Here is a 16,351-nt window from a genome sequence, read left to right on the forward strand (position 1 = left end):
TAATTACGTTAATTAGTGTATTGCATAATTTCGTTACTTTTAACGGTCTATTTTCTGATCTTCTTCATCATCTTGTGACGAAGATAATGGAAATTTAAAATGTAAAATCAAATCGTTCGATTGATCGACGACGATGAAGAGAAAAAAAATGAACAACAGATGTGGTCACCCGCGGTGACCCGAAGCACCGTCACACAATTACGTACCGAAACAATGCCGTCCCCCCTTGGAGAAGTTTTAATGAATTTCTATTTGTTGTGCGCTGTGTACCTGTTTTTTGTTGTATTCTCGTGCTGCTTCTTCTGTAGTCACCCGGGAGTGAATTATTAAATGGAAAAAAATCACAGCTACAAATCGTTTTTGAGTCTTCAGACTTTTTTACACCAATTTAATATTAGTTTTGAAAAGTTTACAAAAGTTCCTTTCTAGCAGTGAAAGTCCAAATTGGACTTCGTGGTCTCGCTGACGACTGACATTGTCGGCTGTCCGAAATAATTACATTTTCGAATTGCTAGTCATTGCCAAATTACAACTAAAATGTATCTAACTTGTATGTGTGTGTGTATATCATTGGAAGCGAGAATTTGAATCGAATTTGATTGCTGTTCGGTCGGTGCGTGGCGCGTTGTTGTTGATCTTGCGGCTGAGATTAGGCGGCGAGTGTATAAGTAACGTGCGGGAATGTGTTGTATTAGGCGTGTACTAGTTGCTGGTCCTGCGGCAGCGCGCAACGCGCACGGTAATGATCCGGGTCGAAGAACGGAACGAATGTGTGGCGAAGCAGCCGAAGAAGAAGAAGAAGTTGCACGGTCATATATCTCAACGCGCGCGCCGAAATCAAAACGACACTCGTCGAACGCGCGAGTAATAATGAGCGCGACCTCTCGAAAATACTACACATAATACACAATTGGTTTCGACACGTAGCTCTAATGATAGGTTAGGTACCTACGCGTCCAAAACCAGCTCGGCCGTTTCGCCGCGCGGCCAAATCCACACAGCCAGAGAGTAAAAGTAAATTGCTGCGCGGTTGGTTGTTGTAATGCGTGTGCATTCTAGCGAACGCTGATGCGATAAACAAATCACGATAGTCCCGAGGACCGCGATCCACAAAGGGACAACAAAGGACTACGCGGGGGTGTGTGCAGAGAGTGGAATCAAAGTGCCACGAAATGACTTTGACGGCAGGCGCGCGCGCCCGCGCCAGCTATGCCTGGGTGCATGTAACAATTATGTTGAAATTTAATCATTCGTGTGTACCCGATTAGTTCACGGTTAACGGATCACAGCGTGCACACGACGCGTGGAATGTCCGCGCCAGTGTGCGATTAATACAATGTAAATTGTTGACGAAAACCCATCGTACAAAAATTGACCATCAAACGGAATCAGTGCTTTATTGGAAAATCGGATAAAAATGACAAAAAATGTTAAATGGGTATTTTCAATATAATAGAATTATTGCTATAATCGCCGCAATAAACATGTTGTTGGAAACTATCCGACGACGATAATTCGTCCGGCGGCTTTCGCATCGCGGAATGCATCGCAGAAATAATTCACAATTCACGTCTTGCGCCGTGTCGTATGCGTGCGCAATGCGCGCCTCTGGGTATCGAGCGCGCCTCGCTTCGCACACACATATAGGGGCGCAATTGATATTGTTGTCGGGTTCAAAGGGGCCGCGTTCGCGATCGCACGTCGACACACGCCGCCGCATTAAATATAGGGCCCCGGGAACGACGCTGGCAAAAGCAAATTCAACGCGTTCACATCGTCTTTCAATATTTAAATAATGTCCACTCAGACAGCAATTCCAACATCCAACATCCAACATCCGAAAGGGTTCAGTTCAGTAACACCAGTAATATTAATTATTTCATTGTCTTGTGAGTCGTAACAGTAACGAGTCATAACGTTAAACGCAGGCACAATTAAAATTTGAATAAAAACAACTGCTTCCAACGCTGTTTGAGGGCTTTTAATGGAGGTTATGTTAGTGGCTCGGGTGTGCGAATGTGTGAATCCGGTTATGAGGTGCCCTATGTCAATAGGCTGGAATTGCTCCTCGTGGCGCAGTTGATATAATAATAAAGAAGCCGCAAAGTGGACGCGTGTGTTACCAACGCAGGTATACATGCAATTTCGTTCTATATATCATGCGCATAATTTATGGCAATTGTTAAAACAATGGATGCTCCGCTTCCACTGGCGCTGACCGACCAAGAGAGCAAACGTAAACTCCGCATGCATACTCGTATCTCATTTTTGGACTTTTGTTCATGCGTGCTTTGCCATTTTCAATTCTTTGCTCAATGATACATGTCGGAAAATGAAATTCGCCCGACAAGCGAGCAGTCTTTTGTTTTCCTCCCCGGCGCGGTTATTTAACTAGCCACTACAGCTTTTGTTGCGGTCGTATTTAAAATAAATAAAAAAAAGTGCGCAGCAGCCCTCCGGTCTCTTTGTTACGCACTTCCAGGACTGGAGAGGGATCGAGAGAAATCCAAACGTCAAATGTTTCCGTTCTGATTTGTGTTTTTTTTTTTCGTATTTTCTCTCGTTCCGCCGAACATTGAATGCCACACAACCGCCGCAAACGAACAGCGTCTCGTCTGGGGCGCTGTGGGCTGTGGGGTAGAAGTGATGGTTTGCTTGGAGAGCGGACGTGCGAGTAATAAACGCAAAACGCGCGTGTGCATATTTTATACGGACTGATTCGTGGTTTATGCATGAAGCAAGCTGCTGCGATATGGCCCTCGAGTGTGTGTTAGTGGGCGACTCGATTTCAATTATAACCTCCGGTGCAGTATTCGTACAAGAGGAAGGTAAAAAGAGCAAAGAGCATCGATACCTACCCGGGACTTCAAACTCTGGCACATATTTTCCGTATTCATACAACAAACAATCACGAAACAAACATCAATATCCTGGGATATTCAATATTCATTTTTATGAAAATTATACAGAGTGTTTCATTTTAGAATCACATTTAAACATAATAAAACTCTTAGGTTTTTAATTTTTTATTTTTTTAAATCAAATTTTTAAAAGATTTGATCTCGAGATATTCTATATTCATTTTTTGGGTAAAATATACAGGGTGTTTCATACCCTATCTAATTAAAAATCACTTTTAAACATCATAAAACTAATAAAATTTTAATTTTTAATTTTTTTCATCGAATTTTAACAAGTTTTGATCTCGGGAGCTCCGCCCATAAACTGATCTGTGATTGGTCAGATGCCAAAAAATAGTCGTGTGTTATAGAAACATGTAACAATGAAGATGTAAATGTTTTGATCGTGTAATGTATGATTCCGTGTGAGAAAGCATTAAACCTCTGCGATGCTCGCGGCGCCAGGGCGCAAGCTGGCGATAAATAACGAATAAAATGCGCCGTCGTGCGAACCACACGAATAAATCCACGCATTGACATTTTCGATTCAAAACACATAATAAATATCGCGGGCAGGTATTTAAGCGGCGGCACCGGGCAAAGGAGGCCGCCGACAAGGCGACCATTTGTTTTGAGGCTCAAATATAAATCGAAGCAGGTAGTGTGCGTGCCCTCCGGATGGGGGCCCACCACCCGTCGGCGGGCGCGCATTCGCCACGACACTCCACTATTAGCTGGCCATTATATTCGCCGCCGACAACGCGCGCCAGGGATGAAAATCATCAATCATCGCGCGAGCGCGCAGTATCACCAAAGTCGAAAATAATCGAAAATCTTTTAATTAAAAACCGAAGAATTGTATATCGATCGACGTATTATGCTGAAGATATAGTACAACAGCGTTGACCGCAAAAAACATCTTGAAAAGAATCGTCGAACAATAGACTGATGCTTGGAAACGTGTCATCATGCGCAGAGTGTTGATAGTGTGCTGGTAATGATGGCCGTCATGGTAGGCATGTAAACAAAGTATAGGTATATCTACTTTATTTTTTTCCTATATATGTATATCGAATATTAATGCATATTTAAGTCTGAGTTGCGAGCGCGAGCGCCCCCACGCTGAGCTGCTGCCCATAGATTGATATATAGAGTCAGCGGCGAACTTTTTTAATTGGAAGACATTTTTTATCTTCAAATAATGGTAATAAAAGAGGTGACCCCGTAGGGCGCCGGGCAGGCAACCCATATAACGCGTGTGTGTTGTGTGTCGTCGTCTCCAGCGTCGCGTCGAACGACCACGAGAGAAGACGAATGTGCCGGGGATTTTATTATTTATACGCACGAAACAAAGACATTGTGTGTGTGAAAATGCACTTTTTGAGATCTGTCAAAAAACACCCGCCGCAATTAACACACTGAATGACCCTCGAGTTTGGGGACGAAATAAAAACGCGCTCTTCCACGAAGATGTCCTCCAATAAATATCGTCATCGGCAGGTCCCCGAGGAGATGGCATTTTTTACACCTCTTTTCGTAATTAAAACCAGGCTGTATAACTTGTTTCGACCCGGGTCGGCATCAGTGCGTCGGCATCGGCGTTACGTGTGTATAATGGACACACTAAAACGACTGCCTATTATGTTTATTGATGTTTAGCGTTTAAAATGCTTTTCCATGGGAGCGCGGCTCCTACCGTGAAATACTCCTCAACTCTTCAAGCAACATAAATTGCACACACACACACACATACAGCTTGTTTCGGTTTATAAAATCGCGGCGACTCGTTACACCTGTTTTGTTTTAATAATGTATAGTATATTCGCCGCATGAGTCTCACATCTGTCTTTCATAAATGCATTTGAGTGTAAAATTCATCAGCAAGTCTCAAGTCATGCTCAGATGTCATCCTCGAAGAGGAATAACAACGCCGGCCAGTGTATACTCTCGCGATGGGCCAGACAATGAAGAGTCTGTGTCCAGTGTCACACACAAGACGACATCGCACGACGACAATCAAACGCCGTGGCTCCGCGGGGCTTGATGTCCCGAGATAAATAAACATCCCATACACGGGATGCTGCCAGCCGTGACGCGCGCATGAAAGATGCGTTTGATTTCGGAGCATTGTGACTTCTTTCACGCTGTCATCTTTCGAGCGTCTGCATTGGCGCTATCCATTCACTCGTGGAATGTTGAAATTGTATGCAGTGCTCGGAGTAAAGGAAAGAGAAGCGTAAAGCGAACCTCAAGGGAGGTAATTTTTACGTTTCATCTTTTCCTGCCCTTTTTACTCGCTCTTGGATCATCCGACAAGAGACTAATTATAAAATTTATAAGGCTTGTACAAGGCCATAACTGCAAACGAGCTTTTCCAGACGAAACGTTTAGGAAAACTTTCCTCAGCGCGCGAGAGGAAACGACTAAAAATCGATAGATGTGCTCCTTCCATGGGTTGGTGTGTGTATCTACGCTTACAACTCGTTTGTCAGCCGAATTTATTTCACTCGTCGCGTGGCATTAAAATTTAATTAACTGCCGTCCATCCGCCAGTAGTTTCATAATTAACCAGACATTTGAATAAGTAATGCGATAGCTATTTGTTTTCGATGATCCGGTCGCAACGCATCAACGAAGAAGATGAGGAAAACGACCAAACGATTATGGTTATGCATACGAGTATAAATGTATTATACATAAATACAACTAATTCGTTGTGACACTTTACGACATCAAACAACTTAAAATTGTTATTTAACGCAATAAAATCAAAAACAATTATTTTTGATTCCCGAAAATTTTTAGAAAAAAATACAGTTTATAATTACTAAACAAAGTTTCAGTTGCTTATATCGTTAATAATAAGAAAAGGATGATAAAGATGTTTGTGATGCTGTAATATAATAAAAGTCAGAAGTCGGCAACTTTATCTACACAGTTTTGGAATGAAAAGCAGCCCCAGGAGGCATTCGCAAAGTTTGAAAAGAGTTGTCAGGAGGAAAATCAAGTTTTCCACGGATCTCCACCAAACACAAACAAAACTTGCCGCTTTCCTTGCTTTGTCATATTTTTTTTTGGAGAGTTTCGCGTTTAGAATTGCTCAATATGATGATGAGATGATGAAGAATCATCTATTACTAATGACACTGATGGCGCCTGACTGTTTTCGCTCGCATATTAATAGTAATAAAGTCTGAGAATGTAATAAGTTTCGAAACAGAACATGGACGCACACGGCACCGACGTAAAAGTGGGCGTTGAGCGCGCGCAGGATCATTTTTAATTTTTCAAAAGGGACAAAGAACTGATTGGTCATGATTTGGCTTGGCGGTGCTTCATTAAGCTCTTTCAATTTTGAAAGCTCGCCATCAGCCTCACAACATCATGGGAGACACGCAACTAATTTATATCAATCTGTGTGTAATGAATTTCTACATCACCAGCATGAGAATAAAGTTGGTGTTATGTGGTCTACTGTGAAAAAATAATGTCGAAACAGTAACAAGCGGCGTGAGACCTTTGACCGCGAACATGATTTGCGATTTGCTCACCGCACACAAGGTCATCACGTTGCGCGCAGCACCTGAAGAAGCAGTTACAATTGTTTGTTATTGGTTTACATAAACATTTTACGAGCACGAGTTTTGACACGCTATAAATATTCCCTCGACCCCGGGAGGCAATCTGATTAGCATCGTCGCATCGGCAACCCGCACCCCTAATCAAAGGACAAGCATCGCTGGACTTTTCCAACTTCATGAATATAGGTACCTCCATATTGCCGCCGCCAGAAGCACAAGAGATAGGATTTGTGTGTTGGCGCAGGAGGTACAATATTCCCCTGAGCAGCAGGAAGTTGCCACGAAGCTAAAAGGCAAGGGTTGTGCGGAGCACAACAATGCCGACTTCCGCTTCATGACTCTCCCAGGAAAAAGCCGTGAATATTTATCATAATTAACAACTTTTATGAGGCGCGCGCGCGTACAATCCACACCGGCCAAGACGAAAAAAGCGCGTGTCTACACAGATGCCAACACAACACAGCGCGCAACAAAAAGTGTGATTAAAATTACTAAATTGCTCTCTGCTCTCTTCTCCCCGCTGCATCTAGTGTGTGCACAAAGCGCGCCCATTAAGCGAAACGCGTCTCCCTTCTTTTATGTTTCGTTTATGGCACAATTTGCCCCGTAATATTCATTACCCCGTTCGCTTTTTTTATACGTCTTGGGAAGTAGGTATAGATAGAAAAGACATCGTGAAAATGCAAAAACGCTCTGCTTGTAGCTACCTAATCCTTTGAATCTGCTTAAATTTCATCAGAAGCTCCAAGGATCCATTTACGTTGAATAATTAAAGCTCGTTTACGACGACAATTAAGACTGATACTTCTAATTACGGTATACTGTTACTGCGCATGCGCATGTCACTCAATGGGCGGAGCTCCCGTGAGGTTTTTTAAACCACTAAGTATAAACTAATATTAGCACAGCACTAGAAATCCTCCAAAGTAACTTTAAAACCCCTGAGGAGTATCAGAACCCTCTGTTTGCACTCGGAAGCAAACAAATTTAGACCCGGTAAGACATAAACCAATACCGTCAGCTCTTTTGTTCAGTCATAAGACATTAGTGATTACAAATGCGTGATAATCCATCATCGAAAGTGGGGGCAGATGTAATTTTCAACCGGGGGACCCTGTGGGGACATGTAGAGGTCAAAGACGCGACTAATCGCGATCGCGCCGTGAATGTGTGCGAGCAATCGAGCAAAACGTGACTCCATGTTGTTCGCTTTTTTTTTTGTATTTACCAACTGCTTGTTTTTTAGTTCGGTACGGTGGTCGCCGGTTTTGATTGCTTCGGCTTCGGCAGAGAAACGCGTCACGTGCAATGCGGTTGCCCCGCACGCAACCACCACGTATCTGTACGTTACTGAAAATTACCGATAAAAGACCGTGAACTGTCCCACAAGCATCGAGGATTGCGGAGAAGGCGCCATGGTGTAAATGACACCATGTTGATGCGGAGGCAGAGTGGAATCGTGCTGGCCATCAACCATCAACGAAACTAATGCGTGCCACCATTAAAAATCTGAATCTACATTGTGCTCTGCTAATGGATTTTTAATTACGGCCGAAGCACACACAATTTCATTTCGCCGTGATGTGAGCCTTCTCGACGTCGTCAACTCGCTCAGTAATTAACATGCGTTAATGCTATGTCGTACAAATCTTAGTGTTTCAAAAATTAAACAAAACGAACAAAAATTAAGACAAAACTTTCCGTTGGAGATAATTGTGATGTATTATCATCAACCCTATGTTTTTGCATTTAGTGTAACCTCCCCTCGATCAAAATAAAAAACAACTTCATGTATAACATTTGATTGCAAAGCGAAACAAGCGTTAAACATGCGAGAAGTATAACAAGCCGAATAAAACGCGCAAGCCGGCAATTAAGCCCCTTAATGACGAATTACTTCCTTTGATAATGCATCTCGTCGCCGGTCGCCCAACAGCGTCACGCGACATCCAAACCACCGTGTAATTAAATGATACGCCGCGCCACGCCGTTTTGTTTGAAAGCGTGTCACAATTACGCCGTGACTTAATAATTACGGTCACAGCAAGACACGATTTTATCACCAGCGCGAAACAAGATTCAAGATATTCCAGATATCGGCTGATATGTAGATGGACCTCATTTAAATTCTGCACGCTCGCCCCCACGAAATTGCCCGGCAGACGCTCGGAATGAATATAGAGATGGACGGGCATAGAGGCTATTGTGTTATAAATAGTGTATTCTGATAGTCCGGACATTTGGCAATGTGCTAAATAATTCACATGAAAGACGGACCACATCAGCGGGGGCGGTTGGGCGCTGCCACCGCGCGCCTCTTGTTCTTCTAGGGGCGGCGTGTTGGGAATATAACGGTCACGTACCGAATAGCGCTTGACCATGCAAAACTCGGTCGGTGTGCGGTGGTCGTCTCGATGATTTATGTTGTCATTTGAAAATTTGATAACGCCATACATTCACAAATAGATTTATAAGGCATCATATTGTAATTTATTCCATCCGAGACTATCGATGAATAATACAACGAGAATGAGTAACAAAAACGGTTATTTTTAAAAATACCGGTTTTCGGTTTTTTCGAATTTTTTTGCTTCTCGGTAAATCTTGATCGAACAAAACACAGAGCGGCATGTGTTATCGACGAGGCGAAAAGTGAAGTTGACTTGTGATAAATCAGTCCCCGGATACCTGAAGTCCAGTCCCGAAGGAAGTAGCAAATTGAAGAACAAGACAAAAAGATTTACTGATGTTGTACAAGAAGCGCACACACAGCCCGCATAAATTAAAACGGCAAAAGAAACTTTCCAATTAGACGCACTGATTGCATGTCGCAGCGATTGCGCATCGCGTCCATCGCTAATCAGATTTTGCAAGGCGTCGCGGAGCGTCGCAGTCGAGCGATTTTTTCCGCTTACTTTTCACTCATTAGACACGCTTAATAAACGATCACAACACAATAGCCAACATGCAGGTAGCCGTAATAACCTCTAATCAACTTTCAAAAACTTAGCTTAGCATAAAAATACCAATGGTGTAAATATCTAATTAATGAATGCGTACGATTTACGCGAAATCGCAAAATCTTATTATGTTAGTCTACTAGACGTGATTGCGAGGGTGTGGTGTGATATCAGAGAAAAATAGGGAGACAGACGTGACAGTACAGTAGCTGTGACTGATATGGATAGGGCAGCTGAAAGTAGCGCAAAGTATAAACGAGCTTAATTTATCGATATGACAGTAACTTAATATCGCGATCGAGAAGTCATTTATCAAGATCTAAATTAATAAATGTGTAAAATTAATGTTTTGCGCACTAGTGTGTAAAAACCCACTTTATACACACACACCTTGAACGTGTGTGTTTTTTGAGTGAAAATATTTTAAACGCTTGCAGAGAGAAGAAAAAAAACCGTCTCGGTCTGGGATGCCTCACGTCGTCGGTGTCGGGAATGGTGTAATCCGTAATGTATACGCTCGCACGCGCGTCCAAAGGCGTCCAAAAAACACAAACAAACCGAAATTATTTTCGGTCGTTTGTTAGTTATAACGTTATACGTCGTTGCGCGGCGGCCGCCAATAATTTTCACTAATTCGGAGCGCGCCGAGTTTTTAATGAAAACGTCCGCGCGGTGGCCGCCGCGTAAATATCGTCATGTTGAAAGGAAATTTCCATTTTGTCAACGGCTGCTCCTCTAAACAGCGCGCGATAATGTAAACCGAAGGATGGTGGCGGAGCACGCGCGCAGCGTCGTTAAAAGCGGCGGTCGGCGCCGGCGTGTTTACGCCGCCGCCCGCTATATACACACATGTCGCTTACCATAAACACCGCGACACCTATAATTATATCATTACGCGCGAGTGTGCACAACCATACTCCCAGGGAGCTAAAATTAAGTTTCTCTGTTCTCCAACACAAAATTTTCTCAAAACATTTTTTTTTCACTCAGCGAAACAAATTGATTAATAATAAAATTAATTATATTTTACTGTGGATATATAACTGCCAGCTGAGTAAGTGTTGCATAATAAATTATCCTCGAGCAAGACTCGTTTAAAGACTATAATATTGATTTATTTATGCATAGTTAAAACTAAACGGCTTCATTCAGGTAAACACGATGGAGAAATTTCGTGTAATTGTTTGAGGTTGATTGAATTATGCAAATTCCTATGATTACTTACTCCGCATACAGTAGTTGAACACAAAAAAACAATTTATCTTTTAACACCATGCTGGTTTCGAAATTAAATTGCATTAATATTTTTTCTGTTTGCCGCTGTAGCTTTAGCGGCTTAAACAGCGCTTTACGCATATAGGTATTAAATTCACATCCGAATTAAAAAAGCCGTTTGTTTCTTTTTTTCTGATTACTTCTTTCAATTTAACAAATTGCATTACTGGGGCGCGTGTAATGACGTAATCGCGCTCGGAGACAAAGAATATTTTTGATATATTAATTCACAACCCCGACGATTTGTTCGCGGTGCAGGGGTGCGACACACGACAAGATTAAGTGATACACGACGCTCAAACGCCGAAATTGAATTAAAATCTAATGTTGCACTCGCCTGCAACTGCGCTTTCTTTATTAAATTATCCAAATGAACTCCGCGCGGCGCGCTGCTTTGATGCATTTTATGCGATGGTAATAGATTGCGTTCGAATTTTATTGACGTGCTGCCGCCTTCGACCTTAAAAATAAAAATCCAATTTCGCTGAGGGATCTTTTAAAACTAGGTATCATTTTTCCGGATGTAAATTGAAGATTGGAGTCCGAATATTTTGGTCATGCGTATAAATATGTATAACTCCCTTGGGTGTAATACCATCTTGGCCACGCTTGTTGTTTACGGCTCGGAATATTTTTCGTTTTTTCTTTTTTGTATCAAGACTTGAAGGGTTGGTCAAATGGTCAAACAGACACGGTGTGCCCCTTTGCCGCAGGGCAATATTAGACTGCAAATGGCACCCGACTGAGCCCCCACCGAAAAATCGACTTGGGCGCGACCCGACGCGTCGATAACTCACCGATGACAGTTCATTATTCGATAAGTTGCATTCGGGGCTCCTACACGCGATCGCCGCGGTTGATAAAATTATATTCGATTCATCATTTACTACTGCATCTAATTAAGCGCGTTTTAAATTATTTTATTTTATTCGTATGTTGACCATGGGGATATTACCCTTTAGCGATTTAGTCCTGAAGACATGATTTAATGTTATGGTAAATTAGCACTTACCATGTGGGACCCATCCATGTTTGCAGGTCTCGCAGTAGCGGAGATGACGCTTGCCGGGGATGAAACATTCGCAGCTACAACTTGGGACTGTACAGCGTATCGCCTGCAAATATAGAAAATAATCATTTAAGTCCTTTGCGTTATTCACCCTTTGTCAACACATTGAAGGTAAGAAAGAGTAAAAGTCCCCGAAGGAGCAAGTCGCAGAGGGCGCTGCAGTTGCGTGTCGGACGAAATTGGCGTCAACCTCAATGGCTCCCGCGGGAGCAATAAAATGGACCAATTTGAATATTTCCAACATGGATTTTAAGAAGCGTGAATTTTTATCGCCTAGTAAATATCGAACCCCTTATGCAGCGCATCCCCCTGTCCCTGTTCCTGGATAAGAAAACGTTTGGACTTTTCAATGTGATATTAAAATCAAGCGTTGCAGAAATAACGCCAGGAGAGTGAGTATTCTAAGTGCTAGCTGGTAAAGGGGGTGAAATTATGGACCAGACGAAAATTAAAACAAGACACACTTTATTACTCTATGCAAGAAGCAAGAAAACTTCTTAATTAACAGACAAAAAACAAAGCAATTCAAGCTTAAAACCTTGTTTTATTTTTAGGTCTATATCTATAATCTGCTCTGCAATCGATACAGAATTTTTCAAATTTGACGAATATTTTCAGCTAATAAATCGTATCGCGCACAGAAAAAGCGCACCGAAAAAACATGCTAGATCGGTGTTTGTCGACGGGTGGCGCGCGGCTGGGTAGCTCTGGGGGATGATTGGACATTTGTGTAGTAACTCGGTTACGCAGAGCCGATAATCGAGCAGCGACCATCAGGATGATCAGAGTGTGAGTACACGTGTAAGCCCGGCGCTGCCACCAATTCAGACTGCGTGCGTGGGTAATGCGTTTCAACAGGGGTGGTTACCGCCCCCGTTTGTTTACCTGCACTGAGGATTACGGCGCGGATTTAATATGCAGTAATACGCATGCAGTGATATCAAAATGTCGATTGATAAATTGTGCACTTAACCAAATCTCAATTGTTGCCGATGGTTTATAAAAAATAGATTTTTAACCAAAAATATTTTGTTAGTATTTAATGCGTTGGGAAATTTTGTACGCGACCGAAATAGGTTAACATATTCCAATAAACAAACTATAATTACACCTGCCTGAACAGCGCTCTCGGTGTACTCGTAAGAGAAAGAAGAGAAGAAGAAAACAGCGTTTGTAACGCGCACCGTGCGCGAAAACAACCCATTCAGAATGAATATTTATCGCTTGAGCAAAAATAAAGTTATTGTACGCGCAGCGCACTCGAAACTACACTTGCCACATAAAATGCAATGGTTTTTTTTGCATTCGTAAAACGCACAATGCGAAATATTTCGTCGTGTCGCATCTCAATCCACAGCGCGCGGCGAAACAATATGCAAAGCAACACGGCGACAAGATATAAATTATTAGCTCGGTTTTTCTCTTATTTTCAGCGCCGCAACGTGTGCAAGATATTACTCCATAAAGTCGCGCGCTTCGAATGAAGAAACATCCCAGACATCCAGCAGGGAGCGCGCAATTTGAACGCGCCGACGATTGCACATCCGGTTTATTAAATATAAAATCGCGCCTGAATATTTCACGATGACACCTTGGCGTCGGTGGCGTGAAAACACGTTTTTCATTAGACCTGACGCCGGCGGGGGGAAATTTTCTACACGCTCGTAAAAGTGTTCATTACACACCGCGTGTAAAATAGCACCTGGAATCACGCAATTCGTACACAAACAAACACAAAACCAGAAAAACGCTGTGTGGATATTTATCATGTCCTGATAGTCCTTCCTCCTGGTCTATTTGTTCTATGGCTAATGCGCTAATCAATGAATCACGTTGACATAGGCTGGCCGCGCGGGGCAATCCTCGTGAAAGCATGACATCATCGAGACGGTCGCCGGAAGTAATAGTCGAAAAGCGGGCTAATGCTACTTCGTGCACTCCTTGGTCCTGGTCTATTCCTGATTAACGTGTGGCTCGTTAAAGCAGGGCGCGCCTGAAAATCCGCAACCAATCTCATCGATAGCATCATGCGATCGGCGCATTTTAATAAACGGGTCATTATGAAATTATGTTCGCATTGGAAAAATCGCACGCGGCGCTGAAGCGCGACACCATAAAATCCCAGCGCGAGCATATTTACGATGTCGTTACGTGCGGAGCGTCAGCGAATGTTAAAAGGTTGCGCGTTTGTCGGCAGGGCCCCCACTGGTTTATAGTTTATACATTTTATGCCTGTACCTTCGGTGACATTGCGTACATGTGCAAAAAACTTAACCCTAGACTACCAAACACAAAAAAATTAAAAATTTTCATATTCACGTAAAGAAAATTACGATTTTCTGTTTTAAAGCAGAAAATTATATATAAAATATTATGTTTTAGTATTCTAAGGTTAATTAGATGTAATATACTATAGAGAAATCGAACGCTACGCACATGAGTGTTAGGTAACTTCCCGAAGAAGTTGTACCACGACGCATCTCTGGTCGTGCGGTGCAGCTTCACGGCCGAGCGCACCGCGCACCGCGGGATTATTGCACGCCGAAGAATGCACCGCCATTACAATTTATTAACGAGCATCAGCCGACAACGCGAGCATCAATTAACCGCACGGACAAATGACAAACAACCGCGGCCACGAAAGCGCTTTTAATGACGCGCTCTTACAAAATTAGGGTTCAATGCTCAATATCGATGCCAAGGGAAGTGTTAGTTTTTTTCGTTACACAAAAGAGTACTTTAGAAATAAATATAGAAGAAGAAAGTGGGCACCAGCATCGTCACAATGGGGCTGTGTGTGATCCGTTGAGAGAGCGGTGGCGGGTCGCACGACACACCATAATCAATCTTGCGAATAAATCAATCAAAATCCAGCGCCAGCACCGCCACGACCTGTCTGATTTGCATGCCGACAAGCGCAAGATGTTTATAAATGGGAGCGTCGACAGCGTCTAGTATCTCGCTTGCACCGCCGCAAAATTTCAACGTTTTTACTCGCCCCTCTCAGGGAAAACAACCCACTTTACGACGCGCCCCGAGAAAAGTGGAGAAAATAAAAATATCATCCCGTAATTTATATGTATATAGATGCTATACAAAGACGCGCAAAGTTATGAAAACGGAATCAATAGAAATGTCACCCTCCCGGCGGAAGCAGCAAGAAGATGAGACAAGGGGAGTGAGTGATAAACCGTTTGAAAAATGAACATCAAAAATACCCTTAACCAAAACAGCAAAAAATAAATAAAAAGTTTTGTGATATATTTAATTAACCGGTTAACCGGTATCTGATATCTTCTTTACTTTTGCAGGTAGAATAAAATAAAGTTAACCCCGAGACACAGCGTCGTGGTAATGAAATATAAACAATGTTATTTAAAATGAAATATGGCGAGTGCGTGAAGACTTTAACAAGCTTCGCGGTGCGCTACACGACGCTACACCTACGTCCTTCTTTGTTTCTTCTTTGTGCGGCGCAATAAATACGCCGCGATCCGTACTAAACCATAATCGAGTGACACTTTAAACCTTACTAAAAGCTTATAAGAAAAAAAAATTGAAAAAAAAATTTTTTTTTCGTTTTTCTGCATTATAACAAAGAAAAAATGAATAATTACTATCATAAAACCCTTTTATCATGTTATCATGTGAAACAGTTGATGTTATTTCAGGTGTCGATGTAGATAATTATAAATTTACTAGCTAACAGCTAATAAAACATGTCATTAGCGTGTAGTTTGCAGTTATCATTACATTTAACTTATCTGATGGTGAACAACTCTAACTAACCCCCGCTAAACTAACCCCCATACTATTTAAAAGGGTTTTAGCGCTTTGCATATTTACGGCCGCTGATAAAATTAGTATCGATCATATCGTAATGTCTCTTGTTTCGTGTTTGACTGCACACATATAGAGTTTACTCTGTTCGCATATTTCTGAAACGGCGGTGGCGCGTCAGAGGGGTTGCAAACGGGGTGAGGTCGGTAATTTACTCGTTCGGCGCCGGTTACCCGGGGTTACCTCGCTCCTAATTGGGAGATTTTCGCCGCTGTTATTTGAGATATTCGTCGGTAATGTCATATTTTCAGTTTTCGCGCTGGCAACCCTTCGCGGAGGCCGAAATAATTGCATTTGAATTTAATACTCGAGAGCTTGAATTTTTTCCCATATTCTTTACGTTGTAAGTTTTGCACATCCAATTTAAAAATATTTCAAAACTGCATGATGTGTGGTAATTAGATTTTCAGTGTAATGTGTGCGCTGCGTGTCCGTTATAATACTAAATATGGCGATGATTTTTCGATTTTTATGCAGCTATAGAAAGAAAATTTCTCACATTCAGACGAAGTCGCAAGGTGTCCTCGCGCACACGTCTCCCACCGGTCCCAATCTTGGCCTGTCAGGTAGATATGATCGGGGAGCCGTGCCGGGACGCAATATTATTAATTTCAGTAATTTGACAGTGTGAACGACAGGCGGCTCTCCGCAATGACAACGGCGCGCGCGCGTAAAATAAAAACGTTGGCATTTTTGCCAACGTCATCGCCTTGATTAGGTCAGATT

The 16,351-nt window shown here is 42.4% G+C and overlaps 1 protein-coding gene across 3 annotated transcripts in view; it reads right to left on the bottom strand.

Annotated features, from left to right (window-relative positions):
- Positions 1–16,351, bottom strand: part of LOC135797124 (zinc finger protein basonuclin-2-like) — a 60,610-nt gene that overhangs the window by 17,665 nt on the left and 26,594 nt on the right. For all 3 annotated transcript variants that reach the window (XM_065309329.1, XM_065309328.1, XM_065309330.1), the window contains one exon: positions 11,729–11,831. In XM_065309329.1, coding sequence (XP_065165401.1) covers positions 11,729–11,831 — 103 coding nt within the window. The remainder of the gene's footprint in view (positions 1–11,728; positions 11,832–16,351) is intronic.

The sequence above is a fragment of the Atheta coriaria genome, unplaced genomic scaffold (assembly GCF_025399875.1).
Source record: "Atheta coriaria isolate IRGN ID8LTWV9N9 unplaced genomic scaffold, Caltech_Dcor_3.1 hic_scaffold_8_pilon, whole genome shotgun sequence".
Lineage (NCBI taxonomy): Eukaryota > Metazoa > Arthropoda > Insecta > Coleoptera > Staphylinidae > Dalotia > Dalotia coriaria.